The following is a 12824-nucleotide window of genomic DNA, read 5'->3' on the forward strand; positions in this document are numbered from 1 at the left end:
GAAATTCACCATGCCATTATTAGACACAGACCTATTCCTCAGGCATTTACTTATAACCTGAAATCCAAAAAAATAAATCACCTAAGTCTTCAGGAACATAAACAAAAGTATAAAGTTTTGAAAGTACTACTTACAATCTTAATTTGACAACTTAGAGGAAAATGTACGTAAGGCCAATCGTTGGGGTAATTATGAGAATCATGTCGCAACGGGGTAAACGGGGTAAGAATTGAGAGTGCTATGATTAGTTTTCCTCCCATTTCCTCGCACAAAAATGAGAAAAACCTTACACTTAGGTGAGAGGGGAATTCTAATAGCATTTAGAATATACTTCTGAGGCTCCATTTCAACTATCATCGAAAGGAAAGGTTTGAAAATGCTTTTCTAAATCCCGAGGAGAAAGGGTACAGCAAAGTGTGTTTACTATCATTTCCCTTCACTAAGACTGGACAGTTGCATTGAAGAAATAGTTGCATGACCAAAAGGAACAGAACACAGTAACACAAGGCCTTTCTCACAGTCTACCTTGTCAATATTATGCGCTAATTTAGGCTTTTTTTCATAACAGGTACTACTCTTATTTGTCAATGTGTTTATACCTGACAGGCTGTTTTACAATGGTGAGTTTTATCTACATAATTATGTTCCCTTATTTGGCATTTCTGTCCTTTAGGAAATCTCCATTATTTCAAAGAGAATCGTTTTAGTGTCAGCTGTTTCAGTTTGGTTTTAGACTGACCTTCACGAGTCTACTTATTGTGGCTCGCTAGCGTGGTTATGTGTGTGGATGTTGTGTTTGCCCCTACCATTTTCCATATGCTCTGCCTCACCAACACTGCCATCCGGCGTGGTCCTCTCATAGTTGTCCTCTGGGAGTGGAAGGGCACCCAGTCTTGGCCCTGATGAACTCTTACTGCTTGGTGTTTCTGACTCCTCCAGCCCGCTGTCATAGCAACTCTGCAGTGACCCCTGATGTGGGTCCTGAGGCTGACTCACAACAGAAAACGTCACTCTACGAAATGGCTGCAAAAGAAAAGATTCTGAATGTCACTAAGATATAAGATTGTAAATGATCTTATTAAAAAAGACATAAATTACATACATTAAGCTCTACTGACAACTAATTCAATACAAAATGGTTAATATGATATGTTGAAATTTATTTGGTTAACTCTGTATTAACTGAGGCAATGCGTACTTAGATTTTATTATGGAAAAGCTGAGAATTCCCTTTCCGAAACAGAGATAAGAAAACAGCAATTTCACTAAAACACACATTTAGATCTATGTTAGTTCCACATAGTCAATCTTTTTCTCTTCTGTAGTCTTCACTTCAAATAGGCTTTACACAAATAGACTCTATAAAAGCAAGGGTCAGTGATTTGGGAAAGCAATAAATACCGAACTAATCCACTGTAAGAACACTTCATTTTTAAATACATTTTCCATATGAAATAATGGTTTAAAATGCATGTTCTGGCAGGTGACTTAAACTATTAAAGTTACAGCCAATAAATAGGAATTTAGATACAGTGCTAGGAAATAGGAATATATTTCTTACTTCATTTATATTAAAAGTATTATCTATTGACCTTGAAATCTTAAGGGTAGTATTGAAAAAATAGATAAAAGTTTTTTAAACCAAGGAATGGAAAATAAATTAAACATGTAATTGTATGTGCTTTCTACAACAATTATTTGCTCTAAAAAAGTAACATCATGTACAGCATTTAAGCTGGACTTATAAAGTATTGCAAATCTTTATCTAATTGGACCCCACAATTTACTATGATACTGACATTGGTTGGGCTAAAGATTTACTATATGCATGGAATTTACACATTATTGTAACTACAAAATAAAACAAAAAATTAGGTTCATTAAGGAAACAAACTAATGTCATGCACTGACAATGTTACACACATAATATCTGAAAAAAAATGAAAAAGATTCTGTAATAACTGTCTCAGGATATTCATGGCAATAGTTGGGTCCGTTAAACTCTTGTATGATTTGAAAATGGCATAAATGTATAGATTTTTTAAACCTACAACTTATACTGTTTCTTTCTAATATAAAGTATAAATCCAACACTGCCAGAAAATAGAGAGTAAGGTAAAGAATCCTTTTTGCTCTTTTATAACTTGAATGCTAATGGTGCAAATCACTAATCCAAATTGGGACCATTAGAATTTTTTTTAAATGTTAAAGATTATGGACACATGATAGATTATTAAAGAAAAAGCTAAGAAGAATTGTGACATTTCCCCCAAATTTATAAACTGCCTTTGCTACATACACATTTCCATAAATCTTCCCTTTATTTTACCTCAGATAGAAGATTGGTCAGGAATATCGTCCATTATTGGTATTTGTAACCCAATACCTCACCTTCCATGTAGTTATTTGTTCTATATAGTCATTATAAAATCTTTTTCATTCTAGGTCAAAATCAAACTTTTAGAATGCTGAATTTTATTGTAAAGGGAAAACATTTAAAGCTCAGTCTCTTCTTTATGATGTTTCGCTCCATTGATAGGGAAGTATTTTAAAACAATTACAAAATATTTCTAATATAAACAGCATACACATCATGGGCCAAAATTGATGGCAATAAACTCTACAGAAACATTATCTTTATTTGAATAATAATACTTATTTTTATTTACAGTTGTGTGATTGTGATAGTTTACCTTATATCTAAGTAACTATGGAAATCTCTTTATATTTATGATGCTTTATCTTATGTGTACATACTTTCTTTTCTTTTTTTTCATTTACCACTCCCAGTTGATTTCAAACTATCTGTGTTATGTTTTATGTCTTCAATCTCACCTTGGAAATAAGACCACTGACAGTCTCCAAAAACCACATTGTACTGTACAGAGAAGATACTCACCAAAGTATATACTACTAAACAATGATATTTTAATGACAATGTTGAATTTAGGAAAGATCACCAAGGATCATGGAGACATATGATTACTTCAAGACATAGCAATAGGTTTATCACTTCAAGACATAGCAATATCAAATTCTATTTTAATGAGTCTCAAATCTTTTAGAGTCAGTCTTCACTATCACAAGAAGTTCAAAATATATAAGAAAATACACTGTTTATATTTATAAATTCACAAAAGGATAGTGAATAAGAAATCATGAGAAACGGTGTTTCATTTTCATACAAAAATAGAAAACAGAGTGATGCTTCGGGGCTTATATGCTGGTTCTACTAAAGGTAATGACACAGTAATGGAGAGGCAGGTGACAGGCTATGTTTGCAATGACAAATGTCAAAAATAAAGTAATGATTTTTCTGTAGTGTATTATAAAATAACTACAATGACTCTATCTGTGCATTTTACTTTCTTAATTTCCTACCCAATTTTGACTGTGAATACTTTAATCTCCACTAAATATTTTATTTTACATATTAAATTTAATGATGGAAAGAAAAATGCTTTGATTTTTAAATACTGAGATCAATATATATACTAAAAATACTTGGATTCATGAATGCTTCCTTTTTGTACAAAATGTTTTTTATTTAAAATATCTAAATGAATATAAAATAATTCACAATAAAAATTGAAAGTAAAGAGTATCACTCAATGGAGCATAAACTACCCCAGCAATCATTTTTTTAATCTGTTTTCTAAAATATCCTATTAGAATTTTACAGTACAATATCAGCATTGTATTACTATCATTTAAATTCTATTTTGATGATATTTAATAAATAAAATTCTTGTGGCAAAGTATTTAAGTTGGCAATGTGAAGCAAATTAGTGCAGAACCCTAACTCCTGAATTCTGCAAGAGTTAAGCTTTAATTTCAATAGTAAATCAGACATGTAAATTTATATAGATGATAGATAGTCAAGCATTTCATCATCCTTCACATCAGATTAGTTCTATTGAGAAGATAGGTTTTACAGAAAAATTTATAACACATAATTCATATTATTTATATATTCCAGAAGTATTGACTAAACCAAAAATGGCAATTTGTCAATTGTGTGGCAGAGAGAATGAGTTTGCATTAAACATGTGTCACTTTGTTAATTACTGGTATTCTGAATCTGAGTGGTTTAAGTAGTAATTCTTCAACCAAAATGTAGCTTAGATTTACCCAGAGCACATGGAAAAAACTTAATGCTGATACCAGTTGCACAATGCAATCAGTGTTCACTGTGGGACTAGATACCAGGGGTTTATGAGATCTCCCCAGGTGGTAAAAAGGCACATAGAGGAAGGAGAAACTCTACAATCAAAAGAACACATGGGAAGATGATAAAAAGACTAAACTGACCCAGGAAACTAGTTTGTCCTCTAAATGTTGATAGAGTTTCCCTTGGGAGTCAGTAGAACTTTTGCAAAAGGATGGACATGAAGACTTCCAGTGACCTGGGATGTCTGAGCTTTGTATTTTTCTTTCTATGGTAATAAATGATTTCAGGTCCTACACAGGCAAACTGGTCTTTCTAAAAGAGGAAAGAGCAGAAGAGCTTGGGAAGAGTGTCAGCCTTCCAGCTCTTTAAAGCTGTGAAGATGTGTTTGAAAATGGAACAAGTTATGAAAGAAAGAAGCCTCCAAGAAAATCATTCCAAAAATTCTGAGGGGGATGTGTGTGAGAATTATAAACAGGAGGAAGCAGAAATCAAAAATTTTATTTAGGCAAGTGAATCACCTAATTAAAAGGGTGAAGTTGAAGATCTGATCTGTCAATTTCTTACAGAAAAGGGGTTAGAAGAACTGTTGAAGGCAGAGGATTATGCTGAAAAGGGTGAACTATGGAGAAGCTGTAATGAGAACTGGCAGCAAGACCTGTGGGCTGACTGGATTCAGTCATTAACTCACTATACCTACATTTGTTCTGTATACATTATGGGTTTCAAGGATGTTCCAACAATGCTTCTACACAGTTAAGAAATTAAATCTTATAAGCTATATAAAAAGAGACAAAATATAATATGATCAATTTTCCAATAAAATAAGGGTACAAAAATGATGCTTTGAAACCTACTTGGGAACTGAGGGTAGGCATTGTAAAAGAGAGCTTTGTAGGCCGAGACCTCTAAATGAAGTTTGCTAGATCATATATATTGGAGGGCTGATTATAGAGTCCATAGTTGGGGCAGCAGCAAATAATGAAAATGAGGGTAGGTAAGAAAACCAGGTTTCTTTTGAACCTCAGAAGCCAAGGAAGCCAATCATTTCTAGAAAGAAAGAAAATCTTATATGATGAAAGCACCAGAGACATATAGACGAATGCTGACTGTGGTATGTCCATTGGATGCATCCCTTAGAAGGTCATTGTGGCTATGAAATCTCTAAACTCTAGAGAAGAATCGAGATGAGAGCAAAGGAAGTAAAAGAGCAACATGTAAATATAGGGAGAAATGGAGAAAGTGGAGATAAACTTCTAATTTTAAAATATGACAAAAGAGAGAAGTAGGGTCTCAGTTAAAAGAAAAAGATTTGTGTTAATAGCTTGATTTATTTATCTATATTTTTTGCCTTCATGGCATTGAAAAAATTTTGCTTTCAGTTAATATTTGAAGATGCAAGCATAACATAAGGTGGTTGAGGAATGAAAGAAATAAGGAAAGATAAGTAAACTAAATAAAATTAAGCTAGAAATGAAATGAAAAATAAAATTATAAAGGTAAGGTAAATAGTACATGTTGAGGAAACTCGTGCATGGGGCGTGTGTGAGTTTAATGAGAAAAAATCATGTATTAGAAATAACAGAAAAATATTCCATTCCAAGGACCTCTATTGATTCCCTATTGACCTCACACAAGTTAGCTGACCCCTGGTTCTTATGCCTTAGGCTCAGGGTCTGTAAAATAGAGATAATAATACCTGCCCCTTACTAACTTAAATTCCCTGAGAAATAATGAGATAGTTTACAAAAGAGCCTTAAGCTCCCTCAAAGACATATACTATAAAAGGTATTATACCTCAGGCCACAGCTATACAGTGATATAACTAGAACTATCTCCCATTATGTTTTAGGGTGTTTTCTTAAAATAAAATATATGTATATATATATTACTGGCCCAGGAATTCACAATGCTTCTAAATAGAATCTTTAAAAATCATATGAAATTTCAAACTTAATTCTCCTAATAATGCACTAAGTTTTATTGTTCTGAATACAAATTGTTTATAAAACAAATATGCATGTACAATAACACACATTTTTCAAAAACTAAGGCATGAACTTCTCTATATTGGATTATTTTAGAATGGCATTTATCAACTAGTTTTTTATTCCATTATGACACACTGGAGACTTCTACTTCAAGACACACCCTACTATGAGAACTTTCCAGGTATTTTAGAAGTGTTTACAAATATATTAAAGTTAACTCCAGATAATATACAATCACTGGAGTATTGGATGGACCTGCATCATCATCTCAGTCCCCAGATAATGGAAATGCATTCGAGGTGACACTGATTTAAACTACTGTAGACTGAGAGCCAGCATTGCCCACTCTTAATATAATTTTATTTTATTGATTTTCTGAAAATTTAGAGGTTGTATGAGGAGTTGGGCAGAGGTGCTAATGGAGAGGACCTCTGCCTTCTGTTCTTGCCCCCATGATGTGGGTGGCCGCGAGGATGGCTGCCTCTTCCCATCCGTCCGTCCTCATTGGAAATTCTGCTGAGCCCAAGGTAGGGATGTATGACTGACATAATCATTTCCATGTAAAATCAGCTTCATAGCCTCATAGTTCGAAAGGTCAGATACAGCAAATAAAGTTCTAAGTTGGGTGCCATGGGGTGTACAATGTTTCATATTCAATAAATGCATTTGCTCGTTAATATTTTTGATTATATTTTTCTGAAATAAGTGAACAGATGCTAAAACCAGTATTCTGGTGAACTTGGGATCAGTAGAAAGGCAGCCTGCTTACATGAGGAGGGGAGTTAGAATATATTTGGATTACAGAAATAAGGCTTGTGTTCTAATGTCATAATTTCAAGGGGTAAGGCCTTTACGAAGGAAAAATGTGATGAGCATTTGATTATTACTATTTTTTGTAAAATTGCATCTCTGTGATTAATAATGTAAATTACCAAACAGTAAGCCTAAATCTGTGCATTATAACAGTTTTAGAGGTCGCTTCAAATACATACTAGCAGCCCGATATCATCCTGCTCTTATTTAGAGGGTTCTAGGAAAGTTAAATTCATACATTTCAAATTCATTAGAGAACTTAACAGTTTTCTAAAAAGTAATTTTAAAAAATAACTAAAAGGTTGATGTCCAGCTGAACTACAACTACGCTAGCTGCCTCATTTTGTTATTTTACCTTGAAAATATTCATTTTTTTTTTATTCTGGAGAGCTATATAATTACCCTTCTTTACTGAAAGTACTGATATAATCACATGTACTATTTACAGTCTGCACCAGTCAGGAAATTAATTTTAAAATTAACATCAATATGCTATTCTGTTTTTGTAATACAATCATTGCCAAATACTATGTATAACATTTCCAAATGCTATTTATTTTTTGAAGGTCCAGTCAATACTCCAGCGATTCTATATTATCTGGAGTTCCCTTTTAATATATTTGTAAAGATCTCTAAAATATCTGGAAAGTTCTTATAGTAGGGTGTCTCTTGAAGTGGAAGTCTCCAGTTGTCATTAATTTCATTTATAGTTGCTAGGAAAACAATAGAGATCAGATGCATATTAAAAATATATAAATAATAATGCCTTTATTTTTATCCATTATTAATTGTTAGATTCAAAGGTAAACATCACACCAGAGAAGCAAATATTACGCCCCATAAACAGACTACTTGAAACAATTTGCCTTCCATCTAACAGCATTAGCAAAATCTTCTATGTTACAACCTGCACGAACCTGCACGATAAAAATGGTCTGCTTTCTGATAGGGCAGTGGCTAATTTTAGAAACGGAAAAATAGAACAGCTGAACTTTGGGAATATCTTGTAATACACAATACTTACAGCAAAAGAGAAAACAGTATCGAGGTGAGAGTGCAGAAAATTTTTCCCTTGGAATCCATTTCTTATAACCTAGTGACACAGCATTTACGGCGCTTTTATTTGCAAGAAGATAGGACCCTAAGGATGCCACAGGAAAGAGCTTCAGGTTAAACCTCCCTCCCTGTTGAATACTGCTCTGTGTCTTACAGGCAACTTTATTGGGACCTTTAAATGTGCACCTTCCTTTGTAGCTTCAATAGTTTTCCCATAAATCTCCTTATCTGGAACTCACATACAGCTGTCTCAGTCACATCAATTATTTCTGAATGGGCTGAAAAGGCTTTTTTAAATTTTTTCCAGATCACTTAGTTATGTCCATCAAACAGACTTCTAATGACTCTCTTTGTCAGTCATAAAGCGCCGAAACCGTCATGGAGCAGAACACTGCAGTTCTAAGGACGGCTGCACTTTATTATTAAAGAGGACCTAAGACTCTGAGATCTTCCCTTGCAAATGAGCTGCTACTTGATTACTCTGCAAACATTTTCAAACAGGTGTCAGTGGCTACTGAACAAACATATCTTAGGATTCCATAGTGCATTAGCTGGACTATGTCTGGCAGAACCTTCAAACAAACTTTAATCAGGCCTTTTAAGTTTTTAGGGTGTTTCCCTCTGCTAATATCTCAAGGTTCTTCCTTACTTCAAACTGCCTTTCTTTCTTTCAAGTCAATAGCAGATGAAAGAACATTAAAAAGAAGCATGCTGACACATTTGGATTCATTAAAACACTAACTTGGGGAAGGAGAAGTCAAATAACTATATTTCTTTTGACTTGTATGTAATTATATTTTGACCTATTTGTTCACAGCTGTACTTCAGAAACTAAGAATGCAGGTGATAATTCATTGTTCTTAGTCCAGTAGATCATAAGCTAGATAATATTGCATCAGAGCAAGGAAGACAGTATTCAAATAGTAACTACTATGTCGAAGGAAAGTGCTATTCACTTTACGTATGTTGTCACTTCTCATGTCATCCCCACGTGGGTTATATTAACAGTCTGATTTTGCAAAGGAGAAATAATAAGAAATTTCAACAGCAAGAACTACTCTAGCATACAATTACAAATGGGGTTCTTAGATTTTCCCAATAATGAAAACTATCAGAAAAAAAAAAATGGCTAAAGCTTAAAATTCGTAGTAAATGTGTATAAACATTTTTCCCCCCTGAAAACTGTAAAAGTAGATATTATGCTCTGAAACACAAATTGTGGGTCCTCTATCTGTGGACACAATTATTCAATCTATTTTTTGCTCTTTGTGCTAACTTCTCTTAAACTTATTGAGGATTGGCAAAATGTTTCTGTAAAGGACCAGAAAGTAAATATTTCAGGCTTTGAGAGCTACAGGTCATAGCTTTCTGCCACAACTACTTGACTCAGCTGTTGTAGTACAAAACAGCCGGTGAAGTTACAAAATTGAATAAGCATGGCCATGTTCTAATAAAACTTTATGGAAACAAAAATTTGAATTTCATATAATTTGCCTCCTCTGTGAAATGTTATTTTTTAAATTTATTTTAACCATATAAAATTGTAAAAAATCAAATATAAAAAATACTTTTCCATTGTAGTAATATTTTTAAAGTGTTATGTATACTTTTCAAATAGTATATAAACAGTGCTTCTCCGTTACACCCCTATTTCAACAGCACTACCTTGAAAATAGTTTATATTCAACTGTCACTTATTAACATGTTTTGATGTTTCTTGTCCATTTTGGAAATAAATCTAAAGTGGAGAATCTGGAGACTTTGGTTTCAAGCCCTGGCTCTGATATTAAGTGTGGAATCTGGGGAAAAGATAAATCTTTCAGCTTTAGCACCTTCAACTTTAAAATGAAGGAGTTATAGCTGATGATATTTAAGATCTTTTCCAGTTCCTTAATTCTCTGAAACTAAAAAGACAGGTGTGTTGGATCACGGAATAAATGGTTGAAATCAATAATTTTAAAGTTGACTTTGCTCACCCACTAAGAAATTCCTTTGTATATTACTTGGCATTGCAAATATTAATGCATCTTGGAATGCATTTACTCACAAATAAGATCATAAACAAACTTATGCAGAATAATCAAACATTTTAGGCAATTACCTTAATGAAAAGCTACCAAGATGGTTAAAAAGTGAAATATTCTCCAATGGGGAGCTCCATGGAATATGCTCATCTAAATCTTCCCTGTCCTCTGAAACCACCTCCTCTGTGGTTCCTTCTTTGACTCAACAACATGAACTGTTCATTGAGTCCCTACTGTGTGCTGGAGGCTGTGAGACCTCATTCATCTCTCAAATGCACGATTCTAATAGCAGAGGTGAGCAAGGTTGGCATGAAATACAATGGCGAAAGCAAGCTGGGCCATGATTGGATTTCACCTCCCAACTCATTTTAGACCCTACACAGTCCCTGGTAAGTTTCTGTTTACACGCACGGAAAAACAGAAAGGCAGAGGGAGTCCTAGTTTGGAAAAGAGCATATTGACAGGCAACTAATGAGAAAAAGACTATCTTCACAATAACATTCAATCCAACAAAAACTGATTAAGTACTTGCTTTGTGCCTACCACTGTGCGGAAAAATCTACATGCTGCAAATTCAAGCATTAATCTCCCCTGGGCAAGTGCAGATTTATCACACAAAAGCACTCACAGAATACAAGCAAGGGTTTCTTTTCCTTCATTTTTTCCCATTTTGCTATTGTGATAATCATCAAAAGCTCCGTTCGCAGGCCGCTCGGTTGCTTTGCATGACTGCTCCCGCACACCGAGTTCCAGAAGCGGCTGAATGCGGTGGATAAACCTGTGTCTTAAACTACAAAGCTGGAGACAGTCTGCAGCAGTTCAAGAGTGCAATGCTGAAAACCAAGTGGAACTCCTAGAGGACTGCCCAGGTTTCCAACTATTAAAACACACAAAAAATGAACCAATAACAACATCAAAGACAAGAAATAACCTTTAAAAAGCTACCTCCTAAAATGCACAGAAGCTTAGACCCACAGGTAGGAGCCTGCCTCCTAAGCACCTGGATTAATGCTCCCATACTGCAATGAATGAAAATGAAACGTGCATTTTAGGATCCACTCAAAGGATGCTCTAGATTTTTTCCTATTTTCTTTTTAAGACATTTCATTTGAACTACTCTGGTGAAATCTGTGTAGGTGACTATATACATTTAAAAACCGTGAGTTTTCATATTCTTTGGAATGGAGGTTTCTATCATTAAATAGTTTCCCTGGTCTGGTTGGATTCAAGTTCAGGACAGACAAATGGGGTAAGGCTCTGAAATATACTTAAGCATCAATCATTAAACTAAGTTGAAACCAAACTCTTGAGCCAGAATCTTCTGATATACAGGTAAACCTTCTGCTACCCGGGTGAACCCATTTCCTCTGCCATCCCTCCTGGCTCACTTGTTTTATCTTACTTATCTGCATTTTGTTAAAAAGAAAAGCTACCAGTGTCCACTAGGAAAAATGTATTCAGTGCCCAGTATATGCTGCTAATTTTCATTCCTTAGTGAAAGTCAAATGACAAAAAAATCAGTGAAAATGGGAGTGCTAGGCAGAAAATAGACACCAATGGTGTCCACATCCTAATTTCTGGAACTCTTGAATAGGTGACTTTACATACAAAGAGGCATTTAAGATCGAAGATAGAATTTGTTAATCACCTGACCTTACATTAGATTATCTGGGTGAGCCCCACGCAATGAGAACGATTCTTAAAAGTAGAAGTGGGAGGGAAGGAACCAGGTTAGAGTGGTACGATGTCGGAACTGTATTCACCTTCACAAGCTTTGAAGAGAAAGGAAGAGGCCTTTAGAGTGGCCTTGAGAAAGGGGAGTGGGGAGGGGAAGGGGGAAGGGGGGAGGGGAAGGGGGAAGGGGGAAGGGGGAAGGGGGAAGGGGGAAGGGGGAAGGGGGAAGGGGGAAGGGGGAAGGGGGAAGGGAAGGGGGAAGGGGAGGGGAGGGGAGGGGAGGGGAGGGGAGGGGAGGGGAGGGGAGGGGAGGGGAGGGGAGGGGAGGGGAGGGGAGGGGAGGGGAGGGGAGGGGTAAGGGAGCAAATATTCCTCTAGAGCAGTGATTTTCAACCTTTCTCATCTCATGGCTCACATAAACTAATTCCTAAAATTCCAGGGCACACCAAAAATATATTAATTTTTTGCCAATCTGACAAAAAATTAGGTATAATTTTGATTCACTTACAAAAATAATAGTAATAATAGTAATTACCTATCCGTTTTGCTCCAAAGTGAAGTTTTAAAAAATGAGGTGCCTATACTTGTATATAACAATTTCTGGTACCAAGAATTAACCAACCAGACACAACCTTACTATAAGACATGACCAATAAAATGCAACTCTGTTATGTGACCTCTATATTTATGGTTCAAGTCAGGGCATTCACACTGGACAGCTGTTGTTGTGTTGGTTGTAGTCTTTTTATTTTTAATTGACAATCTAAGGAAAAAGAGGTCAGTGCCCCTGACTAAATAGTTAGGTATTATATGTTTTAAATTTTTTTGCAGTACACTAGTTGAAAATCGCTGCTCTAAAGCCTCCAGAATAAACACTACCTTACCAACACCTTGATATTAGCCCAGAGAGACCCATTTTTGGCTTTCTGAACTCAAAAACTATAAGGCAATAAATTAGCATAGTTTTAAGCCATTAAGTTCTTGGTAATTTGTTATAGCAGCACTAGGAAACTTATACAATAGGCATGGTACCTGAGGAGTAGTGGGGAGAAAGAGATAAAGCAGTTGGGTTTAGACTTTACATTTATAAAAGAGGTT

The 12824-nt window shown here is 35.0% G+C and overlaps 1 protein-coding gene across 1 annotated transcript in view; it reads right to left on the minus strand.

The window, feature by feature from the left end:
• PCDH7 (protocadherin 7) overlaps positions 1-12824 on the minus strand; it is a 393817-nt gene that overhangs the window by 206718 nt on the left and 174275 nt on the right. Inside the window, exon 2 of the mRNA XM_087827900.1 lies at positions 807-1023. Coding sequence (XP_087684026.1) covers positions 807-1023 — 217 coding nt within the window. The remainder of the gene's footprint in view (positions 1-806; positions 1024-12824) is intronic.

Source organism: Miniopterus natalensis, chromosome 1 (genome assembly GCF_054644295.1).
Source record: "Miniopterus natalensis isolate mMinNat1 chromosome 1, mMinNat1.hap1, whole genome shotgun sequence".
Taxonomy (NCBI): domain Eukaryota; kingdom Metazoa; phylum Chordata; class Mammalia; order Chiroptera; family Miniopteridae; genus Miniopterus; species Miniopterus natalensis.